This window comes from Primulina tabacum, chromosome 14 (genome assembly GCF_025594145.1).
Source record: "Primulina tabacum isolate GXHZ01 chromosome 14, ASM2559414v2, whole genome shotgun sequence".
NCBI lineage: Eukaryota > Viridiplantae > Streptophyta > Magnoliopsida > Lamiales > Gesneriaceae > Primulina > Primulina tabacum.
Genome location: NC_134563.1, coordinates 2,812,059 through 2,832,911, shown reverse-complemented (window position 1 = coordinate 2,832,911; position 20,853 = coordinate 2,812,059). Strand labels below are relative to the sequence as shown.

The following is a 20,853-nucleotide window of genomic DNA, read 5'->3' as shown; positions in this document are numbered from 1 at the left end:
ATTAAATTTATCATGATATGAATTTTTTGTATAATAAAAATTACTATACAAATTTAATTATATATGTAACATTATTCTTCCGATATTAATAAAAAGTGGAACCTTAGCCGAACTTTTGGGTTAGGTTTCAATCTGACTTGGTTATGGTTTGAATCGATTTAAAATAAGACAGTTTTTTATATATGATTTAAAAGCTAGGGAAGAGAATAGTAATCGAACTAATTAAAGTTCATTATTTAAAATAATATCAGTATTTAATTTTTATTAAAAAAATAAACATTTGGAGCTAATATAACTTGTGATGGGGATATAAAAACACATTCTCAGCGGGCCACTGTGTATTTCCCTTCATTGAGCTTAAATTTGTCCATTCTATTAAGACATAAATAAGGATAATAGAGTATCATTTTTTGTAGGAGTTTCAAAATCAGACACGACTCACTAACCCGACACGATTCAACCCGAAAAAAATCAAATTTGGGTTTGGAGTTTTCAGATTCGGGTCAGATCAGGTTGAACCCGACAGCTAATCCGAAAAAATGATCGGGTTGGGTTGGGTTGGGTTCGGGTCAACCCGGGTGAGTTGACCCGAAAATTTTAATTTTTTTAAAATATAATTAATAAATATTGCCTACATTTTTATATATTGTATGTCTGAAAAAATATTTATTGTATATTTATATCATAAATTTTCATAATTTAATATTTATTTTGAATATATTTTATTTTCTAAACAATTTTTATTTGATTTAGTAAATATATTTTATTTTTCTACAATTAGACTTTCAAATTTAAATCATATATATGAAATAGATTTTTTTTTATTATGTATTTAAATTACAATATTATTTTTTTAATTTTCTTTTAAAAAAATTTCGAAATCGGGTTAATCGAGTTGATTCGGGTTGAGTGTTTTCGGGTTGGCTCGGGTTTGGGTTGAGCAATTTTTGAATAGTACTATTGCTCAACCCGACCCAACTCACCCGAATTGACACCCTTAGTTCTTGGTGATAATTCACAAGGAAAATAGAAGATCAGAACGTGCAACAATGTGACGGAAGCAAACCAAATTGAAGTATATTATATAAAATCTATATTGTGCACAAAATTTATATTTCCCCTTTGAGGTGACAAAAGACATTTTTACAAAAGATGTTAATATCTGAGTCGGAAAAACAAATTATTTGAACCTTAATACGTAATATGGTCAATAAAAAGAATCTGACGAAAGACTGCAGCATTTGTATGTGAAATGTCCAAGCAGATGGAGAAGAGAGAAGTACTCCTTGATTCACGCCAATGCTTGACATGTGGAAGGCTTTAGTGAAGCGTAAAAAATTTCAAAAGTTTTTGTACCGAAACATAGACCTTCAAGCACGCAGATCCTTGTCTGATTCCCAAACTGTGTCCTTCGGGGCAGAAACATCGTTAAACTTCACAGCTCCAATCTCCACATGCAAAAGGGGATCCGATTCAGATTCCTTCAGCTGTATAGAGGAAAACAAAAGAAGCAAAACAATGGACATTGTGTAACCATTAGGTGTCTCCTCTTCAAAACAGAGTAAGGAACAATGTTCTAGATTTGAGAGGACGAAAAGTTAGTATCCCATACCTGATCCAGTGTTGGTGCTTCTTCACTTTTTTTCTGATTCTCGATAGTACAATAATAAGAATATAGAAACATTCCAACCATTGCAACCAAAATCCCAAAAATGTTCCTCCAGCTGAATGGATCACCAACCAAAACATAACCAAATGCTAATACTAAACAAGTTTTGAGATGCCCAAGAACTTGATAAGTGACAGGAGACGTTTTTCCTATCACAAGGAATGTGCTAAAATTAACAGAGATCGCGATCAGGCAGGATATAACAATGAACACCTGCAACACAACAATTGAATTCTGATTCTAGTTACACAATTTGGTATTTAAAACTAGTAATAGAGATATTAAGCCGTATCTTACTTACCAACACTCGTGGGGTGTATCCGAAGGAAAACACATTTAAGCCAGTTAAAAGCTTATCCAGAAATGGACCGGAGACAAGCAGGGTGACAGATTGATAAAAACAAGATTGATACAGAAGTTGGGTTGAAGAAATCTTGTACTTCTTTTGGATGGTATTAGTCATCTAAAATAAACTGTTAAGATCTCAAACAATCAAATAATACAAAAATCTAATGCGATGCATTGTGCAAAGATAATTATGTCATGAGCCCATAAAATATATTCATAGAAAACCCAAACCACATAAAAAACATGAAAGGCTGAAAGGTAATCATTCTGCCGGATCAAATGGTAGGAAAAAAAGTTACATTTACAAGATTTTGTTTCAGGTAAGATATGATGACCCTTATAAGATTAAACCTGAAGACTATTTTCTATGCTATACTGTAGTTTCATGATGAACGAAAACAGTCTTTCACACATTCTTATAGAAAAGCCAAACCATATATGAACATGAAATGTCCAAAGGCATCATTCTGATGGATTCGATGGTCGGAAAAAAAATTTGCACAAATTTTGCAGCTTATGAGACATCCCAACTCCTTGAAAGATTAAACATTTAAACCTGAAGATTATTTGTCGATGATTGTGTTGTAGGATGAAAGAAACAGATTACAGTCTCAACTAAAATAATTTAATGAAAGCGAGGAGCTCTAAATGAAGTTTCAAGACGTTGACAGAGTATAAAGAGTTCTGAATTCTTCAGTCAATTTATGTTTAAGATCAATGACGCAGAAAATAGTTTAAATTAAAGGGAATGGTACTGTAACATCTTTCCTTTTTGCTTCTAACTTAAGTAATAGAATCATTAGGGTTATAATTTCAAGCTTACTGTCACCAGATTTTAGATTTTTTTTTGACCGAGGTAAGAAATAGCGGGCCAAAGTTAAATGCTTCCTTGTTTTCACAGGAATCAGTCTTCACAAAAGGTAAAATATAAAGCTCATCTTACATCCCCTTATAAGCAGGAACCTTTTGCGCTGAGTACGCCCTTATATGCTCCTATTCAGTTCATATGACAGCAAAAAGGGAAAAACACGACGCTCGCCTTACATCCCCTTATAAGCAGTAGCCTAAGCCACTAAGGGCGCCCACTGGCTTTATACTCATATTTAGTTCATCATCATATTAGTATCAGAAAGTTTCAACAAGTTTTACACATATCACGTCTCTGAGTGCAATCTGATAGCTCATTTCTCCAGAAATATGCTCATGTCTTATTCTACTACATGTTTTTCTTCTGGCAGTAGTTCACACAATTTTCAGACTTAGTGGTGGCATTGGAAGAGTTAGTTTTAAAGAGCTAAGGTTTAATCTGAATGAATGACATAAAGAATGAAACTACATAGAAAAAGGATACAATCTGAGCAACACAAGTTGTAACAACTGCAAGAAAAGATAGAAACGAGCCCAGAAAATTAAGCTGCAGATCAGTGATGGTGGCAATTCCAACACCTAAAAGAAGAATTCCGAGAGAAAACTTTATGCTTTTACTGCAATTGTCACAACCCAAAACAAATATTAGAGACAGAACAGATATATGAAAACATGTCCCACAAATCACTTTGTATGCAAATCAGTTGACAACAAATCACATTTCTTAGAAGAAGTAAGATGTACAGAAAGGATGTAAGAAAATGATTTTGTCTATTGCCATGTACAAAGTAATCATAGGACAAACTAGCTGAACCACAGTAATGCTTACTCAAACAAATCCACTAGTCTAGCACCCCATATAGTCTAACTAATAGCCCCTTCAGAAAATAGTTCCCAGTAACAATATCAACTAAAGTGAAAATACAGATAGAACAACCCACTCAGCTCGCATAACAATTTTTACAGAGCACGGCCAAAAAAAATTAACAGTATCATTCAACCGTAATGAAGTAAAAAAGGACAAACATGCAGATATATTTTATAATATAAAATGATTTTCCACAAGATATTCGAGCACCCACCTGAATGTTTTGCCCAAGAAAAGGGTTTCTAATAGTACCGTGCATGGGATAATTGCCAGCTTAGTCATCTGGTCAAGTAATAAAAGTACACCTCTAAGTCAGAAAGAATGCAACAGCTCAGGGTTGAACCTGTTGGTAAAGAAACATAAACAAGAAAATTTTACCTGATAAAAACCAACAGAATTGAAACCTAAGCTGAGATTTAACAATCCGATCGAAATTCCATTTAGAATGCCGAATCCAATCACGGTTTGTGAATCTATTGGTTTGTGCTCAAAAAGCTTCATCCATAGTGCCACATGAAGAGAACAGAAAGTAACCAGTAGATGCCAGCTTGTCAAAGTTGTAGCTGTATAGGGGGAAAATTGAAGCAATGTTATTTCATAAATGTGCTTGTATTTTTTCTAATGCATCTTAACCCTCACAAAACCTATTTATAATGAAAAGTGACTCCCTTTCCTTTATACTACTTCCATTAAGTAAAAAAACATTCAAACAGCTTTACAAGCAACCAGTCAGATAACCAAGTTTAATCAGTCAAGTCCTCGTAAATTGATCTATACTTAACATCAAGGAAAACTTGATCCCATAAATAGTCCAGGCTTGTAAGTACACAAATCATTCCTTGCGCCAAGATTTATATGAAATTTTCCAGGGATCGTGTACGATTGATGGGATATATACGATGTAGATCTTAAGGGGTGTGAGATCTGTTTTTCCCGACTCTTTTGAAGCATTCAGATTCATGCACAAAACAAAATGCTCACTTCCTCAATTAAGCTAGTTCAACTGCTTCAAAGCTTTAACACAGATTAGCAACGGAAATAAACAACAGAACATTCAAATTTGAAGCACTCAATCCTACATTTCTCACAAAGTTCACCCGAAATTAAAATAACATGATTAATAACAAAAACAACCCACCAAAAATGAAGTGCAAAGAACTCATAAGCGCTTTGTTACAAATCACGATGGAAACCGACGAAACCACCGACAGAGTCAACGCCCCAATCGTCCCCAGCTGAAACCCCTTGCTATCACCCATCTCCCCTTTCGTCTCTTCTCCTCCTCCTCCTCCCTGTATCGAAAATCCCAATAAATCAAAACAATCGCCAAAAACTACAACAAAGACACTCTGAATAAAAAAAAAAACCGCACCTGAGCTGAATCGACTGAATGATTGAATGCCGGATCTGTGATTAGGAAACGACAGGTTTAAATTAGGTCCAAAAGCTGGGCAGTCACTGTAAATTGTTCACCAACAGTTTGTTGAACTAGCGTGCATATGATTTCATCAACAATTATATATATATATATATACAGATCGAATCGAGAGAGAGAGAGAATATTCTGCAATAAATTCAGTCAAATTTTTCTCCGTTATATTTTTCTATATCAAAGTCTATTAGCTAGCTCACTTTCGGTCTAACAAAATTTTATCTATAAAATAGGTCAATCTTATCGATATTCGTAATAAAAAATAATAACATAAAAAGTAATATTTTTTCATGGATGACCCAAATAAGATATACGTCTCACAAAATACGATCCGTAAGACCGTCTCACGTAAATTTTTACATTCTTTCTTTCTATTTTTTTCCCACACACAAGATTAACCAAAATAATGATTCTGAAAATCACTCAATCTGTCAATAACTTATTTTCCTTGATACATTAATTTTTAAATTTTCAATTTTGGTACAAATCTTCTGGATTTCGACCATTTTGATTTATATATTATTAAAAAATTCATTTTTTTACCGAAAAAATGTTAGTTATAAGATAGACATAGCAAATAAACTATAGATTTGATTTGAGCAATCAAAGAATATGATATACATTGATTAAAATTCATTGATTCAAACACAAACGTAGAATGATCGGTACCACGATTCACTAAACTAGACAACAAAAAATTCTTATGTGATTCTATTAATTAAAAGCACATGTGTCACCATTGTCGGAGCATTGATTTGCTGATTGAGAATTCTAGTTTATTATATCATTAATTTGTTTTGTACTTTAATTATATTTTGTGATATTAATAAATATTATATAAAGTTCAACCATTAATGTATCAAACTAAACATAGAATATAAATTTGGTTTATATTGTAAAGATTGATAAACTTTGGAAATTAATATAATTAAATCGATATTTACAACAATTATATTGTAAGATTTTGTATTGTATTTATGATGAGATTTTGATAAATTAATTTTTTGTGTTGTAAAAATTGTTGTACAAATTGAAGACATAAAAAAAAAAAGAACACTATGTTATAACAACCTAAGTAAAGGTGTAAACTAACCGAATATGAGAAATATTTAAAGTTCAAATTACTCGAGCTCATTTCAAAGAGTTGAATATTTTTGCTCAAAATATATAATTATAATAATATAACATTAAATCTTGTAAATAGCTCGCGAACTATTAAATAAAATGATTTGATTCAAATTTTATTCGCGAATTATGAAAAAAATAAATTTAAATACAAATTAAATATTCCTCAAAGTTGATTAAAAAAAAAAACTGGTGAACCAATTTGATGTTTTTAGACCTCTAAATTAACCGAATTCATTGAGCCTGTGATACATTTTCGTAAAATCATAAATATCGGGTCGGATCAAGAAATCAATAAAACCCAACTATGTTCGGGTCACGTCGATTTAATCCTAAACACGAACAAAGACTAACCCTCAAGATACGACGTCGTATGCTTTGAATCTTCTTACGGTTTTAGTCAAAAGCTAAGCAGCGGACGTTCCAATGCACAAGTTAACCTCAACAAACCTCTTCGATCAATCATTCTCCGATTGATTCAATACAGTGTTCGATTTTACGGTAATTTTCACTGATAAATTTTTCTTCTTTTGGTTTTGGCTTTGGTTTTTCGATTTTTTTTTTTTTCTGTTTTGGAAATCCAGGAATGGAGAATTCAAATAATGAAGATGTATGCGGTATGGAGCCGAACGAAGAGGTGAGAATCGGTAATCCGACGTCGACGAGCTCATCGTACAAATTGTTCGGTCGTCAAGTAACTGTTCATCAGATGATGGGCGGTGGCAAAGGTGATTACGATTAAGAAATGAAAGTGATACGAAGTAATTTGTATTCATTTCTTGCTTGTTTGTTTGTTTGTTTGTTTGTTTGCTGATGTCTATCAGCTGTTTTTTATGCATGCGTTTTATTTAGTAAAGTTGCCGGCATTGATGATCGGTGCTGAATTTATCTCAGCTCAGTCCGTATGTTTGCAATTGTTGAGAGCATTTTATTGTTGTGGAGGTGTTCAACCTCAAGTGTTTAACATATTTATTTCGAATGTGTTCTGAGAACAGGTGCTCATGCTGAAGTATCCGAATTTTATAGAGATTCGATCAACCATTGTATTAGAAATAGTGGTCATTTGACTGGGTTTCTGTTAGGTGATGTAAATTAGTGAGGAAATTGAACGATATTTGAAAGAAGAAACTATGTGAAGTCGGGCAATCGGTTCTTTTGTTTGAGTTTGTGGGTAGTTGATCAATTTTTATTTTAGCAAATTAGTTTTCTGTTTCTAGGAGTTGCATACTTCAATATTTTGTACAGTGTCAGGGATGCTGATTCCAAAGGTACATATTCTAGACACAAAAGGGAATGCCTCTATGATGCACTATGATGGATGATGAGTACAAATAGTCATCTTGCATTGTGTATAAAGCATTATAGCCCTCCATCCATTTTCATTAACTGATTTGGTGCAGAAGCTTGCAATGTTTTTGTCATGCTTCTATGGTTGCAATCTTTGTTTAACAATGGCTTTCTCTTCTTCAGCCATCGCCTCATCTCACCCATTTTTTCACTCTGGCTTTAGCTGCTGATGTTATGCTCTGGAGAAGGCGACATGTTTCATTTGGTGTAGTAGTAATTGCTACTATTGCCTGGCTATTAATCGAGCGCTCAGGGATATCATTCTTACCACTTTGTTCTGATGTCTTGCTGATTTTAATTGTCCTGATGTTTCTTCGGGCAAATTATGCGGTATTTAGAAACAAGTACGATGCTTGTATATGTATCTATAATGTTATAAAATCAGGTTTGCGTTGTTTCAAATAGGAATCACGTGAAACCTTTTTTGAACAGACCACTCCAGGCACTACCAGAACTAGTCTTGTCAGAAGAAATGGTCAATAATGCTGCAGCATCATTTCGTGTCAAAATCAATTATATGCTGCTTATGGCTCATGACATAACTCTAGGCAAGGACTTCAGACTTTTCTTCAAGGTTAGTGATAACTAATTTTATAAAGACTGAAAGAGTGCAAAATTCTTCGCTATGAACTGCAATTGTGAAAAGTCTTTCCCTGACCACCCACACTTCAGGACTTCTTTTCTTTAGTTGATGGAAAAAAAAAGATGTTTACTGTCAATTCATCCATAAAACTGTGGTGATGAAGACAGAAGCAGAGGATCTAAATTTATGAGTTCCAGTCAATTCTCAATTGCATAAGGCATGATGGGTTATACCTTAAATGCAGGGAAATGTTTTTGGTAGGGGTATGCAAAGCAGGATCCTCATATAACTTCTTGGAGAGTAGCATTTTTTTATTAAATACTCTTAAAAGTCTTAATCATCCGCTTCTGAAGTTGCTGAGAGCTTTTTGCCGTATACAACAGACTAGCAAAACAATTACGTGAATTCATTTTTGAATAGGGTTTACATATTTTGTTTGGTTTTGAGGAACAATATGCGGCAATGAGTACTACATTTATATAATTATTTGGATTAGATTAGATGTCTGTCCCTGGACCGTTCACCAGATACCTCGTAATCATTATAGTTGACATTAAGCTGTAAACTTCGATTTATTATTTCAAATCCTACCGGAGATGGCTGCTTTCTAACAGTAACTCTTATTCATTTCTTTCCGTGAAATTTTAGAGGATGGATTGATCAACACTTTCCCCCTTTGAAAACACTCCTCCGACCTCTGATCATTTTGTCAGTTTTGGAAAATCGGTGAATTCTTGGTCTCTATTTCTGCCAAATTCCAACTTCAGACATGATGCCATAAATGAATTCAAATGACTTAGTTCTGAATGTTTGTTAGCTTTGAGATGTTTTGACTCCCTAATCAATTTTCTCTGATTATATTAGAGAGGCCATTAAGTAGTTTGACTTAACGATCATGTGAATTTGCTTGCTAGGGTTTGCCAATATATTCTTTGGACCTCCTACTGATTATCGTAACTCAATACTGCTTTATAGAACTGTTAGCGTCGATATATTTATTTCTCTATCCCCTGAAATTTTGATAAATCACTCAGAGAAACAGAAACTTAACAAAGAATTTTTGAATCTTGCAGGTTGTGATTGCTTTGTGGCTTTTGTCTGTGATTGGTTGCCTGCTATCTTTCTTCACTTTCGCATACATAGGTATGGTGTTTTATCCTTGGCTTTTCAATTGTTTAATGTTTTATGATGCCTATGGATCCTTGGGTTCTTTTCTATATTACATTGGAAGTAGGAGTAACATGTTACACTGAATAAATGTGGCCCCCATATATTTCATATAGGATTGACACATGTTTTGATGTGTTCCATAGTGTTATTCCTATGTTCCATAGACAATACCAAATCGTTAGTTCCCATGTGTTATTATCTTCTCTTTCAGAACTACTAGGAAGCTGACATTTGAGCAAGTATTCAAATTTTTGGAAGAAAAGTTGACTCTTTAGTTAGTGGAAGATGATATGATGCAAATTTTTCATTTTGTTATTCCATACGATTGTTTTGTTAAGGAACAATATATCTGTTATTTGTTACTTTAGTGTTAACAGTGGAGTTAGTGTTATAATTATATGTGATAGGTCCAGTTGTCTTGAAGTAAATTAACAAAGGAGGATAGAATAAAATATTACTTTGAAGATAATTGAGGCCACATGCGTTTGTGGCAGTTCCAAATGTTCTACACACGGATTAAATGTTTGCATATGTAGCATGATGCCTCTCAAGCTTCTTTGGTCATTAGATATGTTGGTAAAATTCAATCAGTGTAAAATATTATCCCTCGGCGACATGGCTCTTAAATCTTTCGAAATCTGGTAGCTCGGTTGTCAGTTGTCGTCGAAAACTTGTTTTTGCTACTGGTTTCAGTAGACTTCCCCTTGGGATTTTGAATTTTTGGGTATTTCAATTTGCTACTTTGACGTCTCACTATTTGGCAGCAGGGATCATTATTTCTGTCACAGTTCCAGCTCTATATGACAAATTTCAAGACCATGTAGATCGATATGCCGATATGGTTCATCGTAAATTTTCGAAGCATTACAAAATTGTGGATGAAAATTTGCATAGCAGATTGCCACGGACACTGTCCAAGGACAAAGATCCTTGAGTCAGGGTAAACACACGGCAAACATATGCTAAAACATTCAATGTGTTCTAAGAATATTTTGATGTCAATATTTTTTACCATATGATTGATTGTCAACGCTTACATTACAAAAGCAAAATGCTCTGATATATACTGAAATCAAAACACACATGTTAGAAAATTTAATGGCAATTGTAGCAAAGTATTTTCTTTCACTCGATTGAAATAATGAAAAACTGGCAACCTTGTGCGTTAGATTTTAAATATCTAAATTTGAGCTAAAAAAATCTCTTCCAAAAGCTGCGAGTTTCAAGCAGGAGTGTGAACAAACTAAATCAAACCGAATTTGATGAAAAGATCAAGACTCAAAATAGATATGTATAAACTCGATTCGTAGCTTTAAATTTTTTGTTCAAAGTGTTCTTTAAGTTTTTAAACTATTACTTAAAAATAAATACTTGAAAGTTTTAAAATTATTATTTATATTATATTAATAAAATATCAAGATTCACAAACGACTCTCGAAAAATATAATTTAATTTCAAGATAAAAAAGTTCTAGTATGTCAGAATTTGACTTGATTCATTTACATCTTTAGTTCCAAGCGAAGCTCATAAATTGGCTCAAGAAACTATGTTTACGAGACGCACCTTTTTTAGGAATATCGAACTATCTATCCGACCAAAATTATTTATTTTTAAGTTGGCCCTGAGGATCAGAGTTCACACAAACACTATACCTTCATCATTGTAAAAGCATTACCAAAGCTTTCTTCAATTTTCAGGTAAATTTGTTTAGATAAACTGACTATAAAAGTCACCTTCACCCTGCAGTGTGTGGGTGTAGTTGTAAGGTTATATCTTCTGCCACAAACGGCATAAACATGAAATTGATTAATAACCAAGGAATGTCATACGATCAACCCCACATTTATTCGACGATCCATTGGCCCTCCCTGTGGTGTTTTAAACAAGCAAACTCGGTGAACTGCTTTTTGCCTCTGCTGCATACACCCTTGGGTTTCGCTAAAGATCAAACATTATCGTTTTTGAAGTAATTCCTTGGCCTTGTTCAACCAAACATCGTAAATCTCATCCGAGTACAGAACAAAGTGCACCTGAAAGACAATGCAACTGGTGATGATTGAATTCTCTCATTCATAGAGCTTCAACACAATCAATTTATTACAAAATAATGAAAGAAAGCTGTCACATGACAGTGTTCAATCTCTTATTCATTTATATGAACACGAGGTTTTAAACGAATGCTAGCTTTGGAAGTTTGAAATTCTCACACTATTTTCATTCATTTTCCCTGATTACATGGAAGCATGCAGTTAAAGTTTCTCCAATCCTAGAATTACTTCACAAGATTCATGTTGTTCAATGATTAGGAAAAAGGCTTTTTACCTCCTCTATGGAACTTGATGATTTATTCCCAAGTAAACGACCCCAAAACTTGGAAACTGAGCTCCCACTCAACTGCATTAAACGAAACTGTAACATAAATCAAACCAGAAACTGGCTTCTTATTTGAGCTAGACCAAGTGGGTCCTTCTCATTGATTTGCATCAAAGTTGAATAATTCCTACTTGATAAGAGTTACCTCCATAAACTCAAATCTCTAAGTAGGTTAGCAGGGCGTTGGTTCGACTTAAATCCATAGCACTCAGAATCACAAATGGAGCCTTATTTATAGCCCATTATGCAACAAATAATACAAGATTCCCAACAAAATAAGTACAGTGGAGGATCCAATCCAACTAATAAAATGCAAAAAGGAAAGAAAGTATGAAACTACCTCCTTAAAGTCCTTTGCGAAATCTTTGACTGTAGAAATGGCCACAGTGGCAGCTTCATCATAAGGATACCTGAATTCAAGTGTAACAAGTATTGGACAAGGAACTAACCTATGGGAAAAAACAGCATGTCGTTGCTAGTTGGGAGACATCATTTTTCCAAACCGAGGTTTCCCATTCACTACACGCAATCATGGGTTAAAAGCTGCCCCATGTTAAGAGAAGCATTGCAATATGCTCACAAAGGATTAAAAAATTTCTGGAAAGACAGCTACAAATCTGCAAATTAAAATGTAATAGTCATGATGCGAAATATACCCGTGGACACCGCATGATATTGCTGTGAATGCAATGTTTTGGATACCATTCTCTTTGGCGATGCTTAAACTGTTTCTGCATCATGTTCCGGTAAAAAAAGAACAAATCACACTTTAAACACAGATCAAACCTCCAAGGAGGGGACTTGTCATTCATTCAAGTATGTACCTATACGCATTTCTCAAAGAGGCTTCAGGGTTTTTATCTATGTAATAAATTGGTCCAACTGTATAAATAACATGAGAAGCTGGCAACCGGAAGCCCCTGGACATTTTAAAATGTCAGCATGTCAGTGAAAGCAGGTGCATGATACACAGCACATTGAATTTATTCATATTACACTATTTACGAGGACATACGCGGTAATCCTTGCTTCTCCAGTAGGACAGCGAATTCCAGGCCGTACTTCTGCGACCTCATAGCATGCTTTGGATAATTCTGGACCAGCAGCTCTATGTATTGCTGCAAAAATTTATGGGAGGGAAGAAAAATTACATGAGGAAGACACTCAAGGAGTACATTCCTCCCAAAAAAAAAAAAGGAAAATGAAATGATTACCCCCATCAGCACCACCACCTCCAAGCATACCTTCATTGGCTGGATTCACCTGTCAAAAACCATGCAAACAATCAAATGAATCTAATAAATCTTACAACACATAACAACTATATACTATTAATATCCTGACTTAGGCAGATAATAAAACATTGCTGAAAGATGGTGCGAATAAAACAAGACACGGTTTGGTTCGTGTGATGAGATCATGAAGAATGTATAATATAGGGATGCTAAATCAATAATATCGATGATAACAGAATGTCGTGACTTTGATCATTTGTAGAATTTGATCCAAATAGAACTTGAGTCAATCCTCAGACGAAAAAGATGTGCGCCAAACGATGCTAAAGTTCATGTACTAGGAATCCCATGCATAGCCTCAGGCGATTACCTTCATCAGATAATATAGTACCATACAGTTTTCAATTGTTTTCCATCTGTGTTAAGTGATTTCGACAGATATGGATCATGTATAAAGAACAATTTCTCCTGCCCGATCACACTACAGTGAAGCGGAATTGACTAATAAAATCACAAAAACGAGTAATCGAAAAAGGAGAGAAAACAGAGATGCTTACTATGGCATCCGACGAACCGTCGACGGACCACTCAGTGATGTCACCTCTCAGAATCTTGAGAACACTCGACTCCGAGATCGGAAACTTCACCATCCGACGGCTATCAGCTCCGCCGCAAGACATCGTCGAAAACATAAGGGCAACCGGGGACCTCCCGCTGGAGCAGTTCTTGGTAGTTGCTAAGACCGAACCTGCGTAGCGATTGAATGAGCCCGGCGTAGCTTCTGGAAGTTATTATTCACCATTGATTCTATAGTCATTAATACTCATTATGATTTGGGTGGAAATTCACATATTTTAAAAAATAATTCATCCATATATTTTTTTTTCTAAAATATTCTGTTTGGTTAAATTTATTACAAACTGATGCAACCCGGGTAAAATGAACGAGCAGGGTCGGGTGCTCCATCGGAGATCTGCTATCAAAATAATGAAGGAAATAAGAGGAATGTAGATATCTGAACCAGAAGCTTCTTTCCCGGGCGGAGAGGATTTCTTGCATTCAAGAAGGTAACCATGTGAATGGGCGTCGAAGGGGTATCCGGCGTGACCACTCCGATGCTTAAGTCAGTGAATAACTCAAGCAAAAAACCAATGTAACCAAGTGATGGTTGTGAGATTGGTGTGAATGAATGAATGAAAATGTAAAGAGAGAACCTGGTATTTATAGTAGGAGTCTGTGCTACCTACTAATTATAGTAGGACGGCTAAGCACACCCTATATTCTGACATGTCAAATCTCATACTGGTCACATCCAGCCCATCTGATTTTGTCAACCCATCGGCCTGGTGTCAGAGATGGGACAGTCGTCCATATCCTATTCTGCTAGTATACTCGAGTGTGATGCTCATATCGAGGTGGTCAGGGTAGAAAGTTCCCAGGAGCTTGTACGAGAGCCCGGGCGTCCGGTGGCCCGGAGAGGAGACGTCCCGGGCATTCACCCGCCCGGCTTCTGATGAACCCTTCTTGCTGACTTGTTCTGATTCTGGCCATCCATCCAGTATCCTGGGTCGTCCATGCCCCGGGCACAAGAATCGTCCATGACTCGGGCACAACCCAGGCTATCCCGAGGGTATCATCACTCCCTCCTTAAATAGTCGGGCTAGAGTCATACTCGCTGTCCCGATTAGTCTTGTGTGCCCGATCATGGAAAATATTTAGTTTCTGTAAAAGCATCGGGGGCTTCATGTCTCCCAGAAATGGGATGAAATGCCGGAGTCTCGTGCCTTATGGACTTGAGATAAGATGTCGGGGTCTCGTGCCTCCCGGTCTTTGCATAAGATGTCGGGGCCTCATGTCTCCCGGGCTTTGCATAAGATGTCGGGGCCTCATATCTCCGAGACTTGGGAGTAGTCGAGGTGCGGGGCCCCGAGCTAGGTTTGAGAACCATGGGCTTATAAATAACCAAGGTGCGGATCCTTGGGCCAGGGAGCATGTCCCGAGACTTGGGAATGGTTGAGGTGCGGAGTCCCGAGCCAGGTTTGACAACCATGGGCTTATAGAATAACCAGGGTACGGAGCCCTGGGTCTTGGAGTAGTCGAGGTACGGAGCCCCGAGCCAGGTTTGAGAACCCTGGGCTTATAGAATAAACAGGGTACGGAGCCCTAGCCTTCATCAATGGTCGAGATACCGAGCCCTGAGCCAGGTTTGAGAACCCTGAGCTTATAGAATAACCAGGATACGGAGCCCTGGGTATTGGAGCGGTCGAGGTGCGGAGCCCCGAGCCAGGTTTGAGAACCCTGGGCTTATAAATAACCAAGGTGCGGAGCCTTGGGCCGGGGAGCATGTCCTGGGACTTGGGAATGGTCGAAGTGCGGAGCCCCGAGCCAGGTTTGAGAACCCTGTGCTTATAAAATAACCAGAGTACGGAGCCCTGGCCTTCATAAATGGTCGAGGTGCGGAGCCCCGAGCCAGGGTACGGAGCCCTGGACTTAGATAATGGTCGAGGTGCAGAGCCCCGAGCCAGGGTACGGAGCCCTTGACTTTAAATATGGTGCCGAGGCCTCATACGTCCCGGAGTTTCAAGAATGTGCAGGGGCCTCATACCTCCCGGACTTAAGAGAATGTGTCGGGGCCTCGTACCTCCCGAACTTAAGAGAATGTGCCGGGACCTCGTACCTCTCGGTCTTAAGAGAATGTGCCGGGGCCTCGTACCTCCCGGACTTAAGAGAATGTGCCGGGGCCTCGTACCTCCCGGACTTTCAAGAATGTGCCGGGGTCTCATACCTCCGGGCTTTCAACCTTTTTGCTCCTCCTGCTATATTATTTTTATTAAAAATCAAATCACTAACATGAAAATATTGAATCCGAATTCATTTTTGGTAGAGTGAAACTTCTCTAGTTGAGCTAAATTAGGTGACTAATATAGTTGTAGGCTACTGAGTGCATAGCAAATTCTCTTCATGCCAATTCGGGATAGCTGCTGAGCTTTGAGCCCATATGAAATCCACATATAAGATCTGAGTGCCGAGCTGGTCGGACTTGTATGTTTTCCAAGCAGAGTTGAGCTTATTTTTTAATGGAAACCATATCTACGTCTTGAGCTCAATTTCCCACAGACGGCGCCAATGATGCAACCCGGGCAAAATGGACGAGCATGGTCGGGTGCTCCACCGGATCTGCTATCAAAATGATGAAGGAAATAAGAGCAATGTAGATATCTGAACCAGAAGCTTCTTTCCCGGGCGGAGAGGATTTCCTGCACTCCAGAAGGTAACCATGTGAATGGGCGCCGGAGGGATGTCCGGCGTGACCACTTCGATGTTTAAGTCAGTGAATAACTCAAGCAAGAAACCATGTAACCAAGTGATGGTTGTGAGATTGGTGTGAATGAATGATGAAAATGTAAAGAGAGAACCTGGTATTTATAGTAGGAGTCCGTGCTACCTATTAATTATAATAGGACGGCTGATCGCACCCTATATTCTGACATGTCAAATCTCATACTGGTCACATCCAGCCCATCTGATTTTGTCAACCCATCGGCCTGGTGTCAGAGATGGGACAGTCGTCCACATCCTATTCTGCTAGTATACTCGAGTGCGGTGCTCATATCGAGGTGGCCCGGGTAGAAAATTCTCGGGAGCTTGTACGAGAGCCCGGGCGTCCGGTGGCCCGGGGAGGAGACGTCCCGGGTATTCACCCGCCTGGCTTCTGATGAACCCTTCCTCCCGACTTGTCCTGATTCTGGCCATCCATCCAGTATCTTGGGTCGTCCATGCCCCGGGCACAAGAATCGTCCATGACTCGGGCACAACCCGGGCTATCCCGAGGGTATCATCACAAACAATTAACAAAAATCTTGTGAGATGATCTCATAATTTAATTTTATAAAACTGATCTTCTACGTCGATCTAATTCATGAAAAATTATTATTTTTTAATGCTCAAAGTGTTATTTTTCACTTTAAATATAAATCGAGTTGACTCGTCTCACTAATCTATTTCTTTGAGATCGTCTCACACGATAATTGCTCAATAGTTTATTATTTCTCAAATATTTTTCGTGTTTTTTCATCATATGATATGACCGAATTTAGGATTTCCTGTCCATAATATAATTTTTTATTGAAATATGAAGGTAGTATACTAACCCGAGTTGTTGATATATGTGATGTTATAATGTATTTTAGTATGTGTCACTGAATTTTGTGGTCGAATGGAATATAACAATATATCCGAGGATATATTTGTCTTTTAAGTATAGTTTGGTACATGAGATAAGGGAGACATTGATAAATAATCCTACTTATCTCATGTTTGGTACCTTTTTAAAAAGCTCATGATATTATCCCTTGTTAAATAATTTTTTAGAAGGATAAAATGTCCCTTATATTAGGTGTGATAATTTTAATTTAATGATAAAATACACTACAAATGACTTAATTGCCCTCAATTTATAAATAATTTTTTTATAAATCTATGCTAGTAGGTAGAAATTAAAATTAAATAAATATTTTTATTTATTTTTATTTATTTTTATATATTATATAATATGATAATTATATAAATGAATTCGAGATAATTATATAAATATTTTTTATAAATATCAATAAAATTATTAGTATCATTCGATTAACCTTAAAAATTGATATTTGACTTGACTCATGAAATCAATTGCTCAATTATCATATTATATAATATATAAAATTAGGTAAAACTAAATAAATCATGCAAGCACTATCGGCGCATGAACAGATAAAAAATATGCACTCAAGCAACAACTTTGAAATTATAAAATTTATTATGATAATGTTAATTTTGTCATTACAATCTAATATATAAATTTAATCACTCTTATTAAAATCATACCAAACATTAAATATAATATCCTACATCTTATTTATCCTTAACTTATCATTATATTATATATCACATGTTTATCCTATCATCTGTACCAAATTAAATCTTAAAAATTAAAGAAAGACATTAGAGACAAGTTTGGACAAGAAATAAATTTTTTAGACAACTCATATTAAAAATATTTGTCAAACGTCATTTGTTAATATTATAAAGTCTGAAATACCCAATTGGAGATCCATTGGAATCATTTAAAAGAGCCATTAAAAGGCAAAATTCAATCAAATAAAAGTTTTATAACTTCAATCTTATTATTATATATATATATATATATATCCCATTTCAGTTTTGTCCTGAACAAGGACTAAATTACAATTTTAAATAAATATATCATTTGCGGCTTCATACAAATTTAGCCATAATTTTAATATCTTCTCACCAAAAAATTCAAAAAAAAAAAAGAAAAGAAAAAAGATTCCTGTAACTTAAATAAAAATGTATGTTAGGCCTAAGCGGGTGCGAACCCGATCACCCCCAGCTCCACTAGCCCCTTCCCACGATACGATTTCGAGTCGTACTCGAGCCTGATATGGTTCTCTTTCGAATGAAAAATTATATATTTATGATTTGAATCCAACTAGAATTGGCTCCCTTCGTATGTTTGGCCGAATTGCCAGCTGGCCGGGGCAGCATTGTTGCTAATAAGAGTCCTGCCATCACTCGTCGTCACTCGAAACGAGAGAGGTTGGCCGTTAAGGAACGAGTTGCTCTGCCAGTTTTGGCCCCAATTCCTCGACATGGGCTGCCATCCGGTTCTCGAACCCTTGATCGATACTGACTGGACGTCCCCGGCACCTGCTACATTAGTCACCAGTACTAGGTTGAAAAAGGAGTGACCATTGACAGTAAACCGTATTCCTCCTTTCTTGACACAAGGGACTCTGTTAATAGACAACATATCAACATGTTAGGCCTTATGTCGCATCTTTTTCAAGAAAAATTGTGGTGGTGATGTTGGTTTTTTACCTTCTGAATGAAACCGGGACGATCCCGGCTCGGTACTGACCGATCTGCAAGAAGGCCGGCTCGGCCAAGTCGAAGTGTTGGCGGGGAGGGTTGCACCACCCACCGGCGTTGTTCGGCAGAGACGGGTTAGGCGGGCAGAAATTGGTGGCGGTGACCGTGATCGTGCCCGGTATGCACGATTTGGCGCCTCCCGAGCATGTTAACTGGTAGCACGACCCGCAGCTCAATCCATTGTTGAATAGAGCAGTGCTGAGTGCTGCAGTGTTGGTGCCATATCCTTGACTATACAAATTGCCATACCCACAAGCACCTCCTGAAAAAGAAAATATATATTAGAACTTGCTTTCGATTTTATAATTGTTTCTCGAGTTATGTTATTTGTTCTCCAATTTATGAATAAAATTATCCCAATTTTAAATAAAATGGCGAAACGTACGTAAGGAAAATAGAGTGCAAACTGGTGACTAAATAAAATAATAATAATTAGTTATTACCATCATTTTGACCCAAGAAGAGACAATGCTAGACTAAAGAATATATCTATATTCAATATTTGGACAAGAAAGTGAAATGAACACAACGTAGTTCGATTCAACTGACCCATTGTGCCCGATGCATCGCCCCCACCATAGAAGGTGGCGAACGCGCCTTCCCAGTCACCATTAGTAGCTCGTAGGCAAAATCCAAATAGGGATGACACCAAGAAGAGTGAAACCATGGAGAAGATTTGAATAGCCATTTTGGGTAGAAAGTTGAAATGCTTAGGAGAGGGGAGTTTAATTGTCGTGGTGATCAGGACTTGTACAAGATTTGGAAAATTGGGATTTATTTATATAGAGGAAAATTGAGCTATATTTATAAAAATAATATAGCATAGAGTGGAAAGTGACAATTTTTGTGGCATTAATTTCTTGTAGTTGGAACCACAAGAAGTGATTCAAAATATTTTTGGGATGCACATGCACTTGTTCCTATTTGAACTACCAAAGGCTAAGCTTGAAGACCCTACAAGCACATGCATTCTTAGCATCTTCCTTATATCTATATCTCCTATCTCATTATTAAATTTGTTTGAGTTTTGTCCATAAATTTATTACTTTTTTGCCGCACGTCGACTCAATTTGTTTCGAGTTAGTGATTTACTTCGGGATACAAGTTTATTTTTATTTATTTTTATTTATTTATTTTATCTTGGGGTGATCATAAGTCGTTGAATTTCTGATTTCTCGTATCGGGAAATCTATACGAATTCGTGACACAATCTTAAACTTTTTTTAGGAACTGGGATTTTCGTTTCTAATGTTCTTGTTTTCTTGGAATAGAAATTTACCATAAAAAAGAAGAAGGGAAATACGATTAAAAAAAAAATAATCGTGTGACTTATTTGGCTCGAACGAGTAAATCTTTATGATAATATGGAATCCGACAATTTTCTCAAACTCTCATGCAAAGAGTTTTTAATGAGACTTTTAAAAAGGTAAATTAATGTTTTGTGTCTCTTTTCGTATTGACCCTATACTGTTTAAGTTGTGAGATAGTATGAAGATGTTAGGAGTTTTTTCTCAAACCAAAATCAAGTTTCTATGTATCGATGAACATGATGAGTAAATATACGATTGCAGAACGAGTATTACCTCCAGCCATTGAATATAAATATTCTGATTTCTTCCGATTTCAAGTCTTCCAATCACTCCAACCCTATGTAGATGATGTAATATTGTTCTTATGAGTTGTTTGCTTATGGACATCAAACGTTGCTATTTATAGGCGTTCTTATACCATCAATGAGTGAGATCGGGAGCATGAATGTTAATAAGAATGTGTGTGCCTCAAAAGTCTAAATAAAGTCTAAAATTAAGGTAACGCATGCATCGTCCGTCCAAAATTGAGGTAATTTCCGGCTGCTCGATTTTGTTTTCTCTTCTTCATTTGTTTTATGTCGGTGATTATATG

The 20,853-nt window shown here is 36.4% G+C and overlaps 4 protein-coding genes across 6 annotated transcripts; 1 reads left to right on the top strand and 3 right to left on the bottom strand.

The window, feature by feature from the left end:
- Positions 1-1,057: 1,057 nt before the first annotated feature.
- Positions 1,058-5,038, bottom strand: LOC142524472 (UDP-xylose transporter 2-like). The gene is made up of 7 exons (XM_075628476.1): positions 4,891-5,038; positions 4,131-4,315; positions 3,967-4,034; positions 3,369-3,501; positions 1,971-2,132; positions 1,613-1,882; positions 1,058-1,487 (listed from the first exon to the last, which is right to left on the bottom strand). The coding sequence occupies exons 1-7, from the start codon at positions 5,009-5,011 to the stop codon at positions 1,371-1,373; spliced, it is 1,056 nt and encodes a 351-aa protein (XP_075484591.1). The 5' UTR covers positions 5,012-5,038; the 3' UTR covers positions 1,058-1,370.
- A 1,634-nt stretch (positions 5,039-6,672) lies between these two features.
- On the top strand, positions 6,673-10,425 carry LOC142525286 (reticulon-like protein B16). Of its 2 annotated transcripts, none has more exons than XM_075629528.1 (6): positions 6,673-6,810; positions 6,894-7,037; positions 7,820-8,000; positions 8,089-8,230; positions 9,313-9,382; positions 10,177-10,425. In XM_075629528.1, the coding sequence occupies exons 2-6, from the start codon at positions 6,896-6,898 to the stop codon at positions 10,341-10,343; spliced, it is 702 nt and encodes a 233-aa protein (XP_075485643.1). In that variant the 5' UTR covers positions 6,673-6,810; positions 6,894-6,895; the 3' UTR covers positions 10,344-10,425. The 2 variants fall into 2 exon arrangements, with proteins under 2 accessions (XP_075485643.1, XP_075485642.1); XM_075629527.1 differs by having other exon boundaries at positions 10,174-10,425.
- Positions 10,426-11,043: 618 nt separating this feature from the next.
- Positions 11,044-13,823, bottom strand: LOC142524419 (uncharacterized). Of its 2 annotated transcripts, XM_075628402.1 has the most exons (8): positions 13,575-13,823; positions 12,997-13,045; positions 12,798-12,900; positions 12,607-12,702; positions 12,439-12,513; positions 12,123-12,192; positions 11,732-11,803; positions 11,044-11,439 (listed from the first exon to the last, which is right to left on the bottom strand). In XM_075628402.1, exons 1-8 carry the CDS (start codon positions 13,707-13,709, stop codon positions 11,362-11,364), a joined length of 678 nt encoding a protein of 225 aa, XP_075484517.1. In that variant the 5' UTR covers positions 13,710-13,823; the 3' UTR covers positions 11,044-11,361. The 2 variants fall into 2 exon arrangements, with proteins under 2 accessions (XP_075484517.1, XP_075484518.1); XM_075628403.1 differs by lacking the exon at positions 11,732-11,803.
- Positions 13,824-18,162: 4,339 nt separating this feature from the next.
- LOC142524416 (expansin-A4-like) lies at positions 18,163-19,707 on the bottom strand. The gene is made up of 3 exons (XM_075628401.1): positions 19,501-19,707; positions 18,901-19,213; positions 18,163-18,815 (listed from the first exon to the last, which is right to left on the bottom strand). The coding sequence occupies exons 1-3, from the start codon at positions 19,637-19,639 to the stop codon at positions 18,512-18,514; spliced, it is 756 nt and encodes a 251-aa protein (XP_075484516.1). The 5' UTR covers positions 19,640-19,707; the 3' UTR covers positions 18,163-18,511.
- Positions 19,708-20,853: the final 1,146 nt, after the last annotated feature.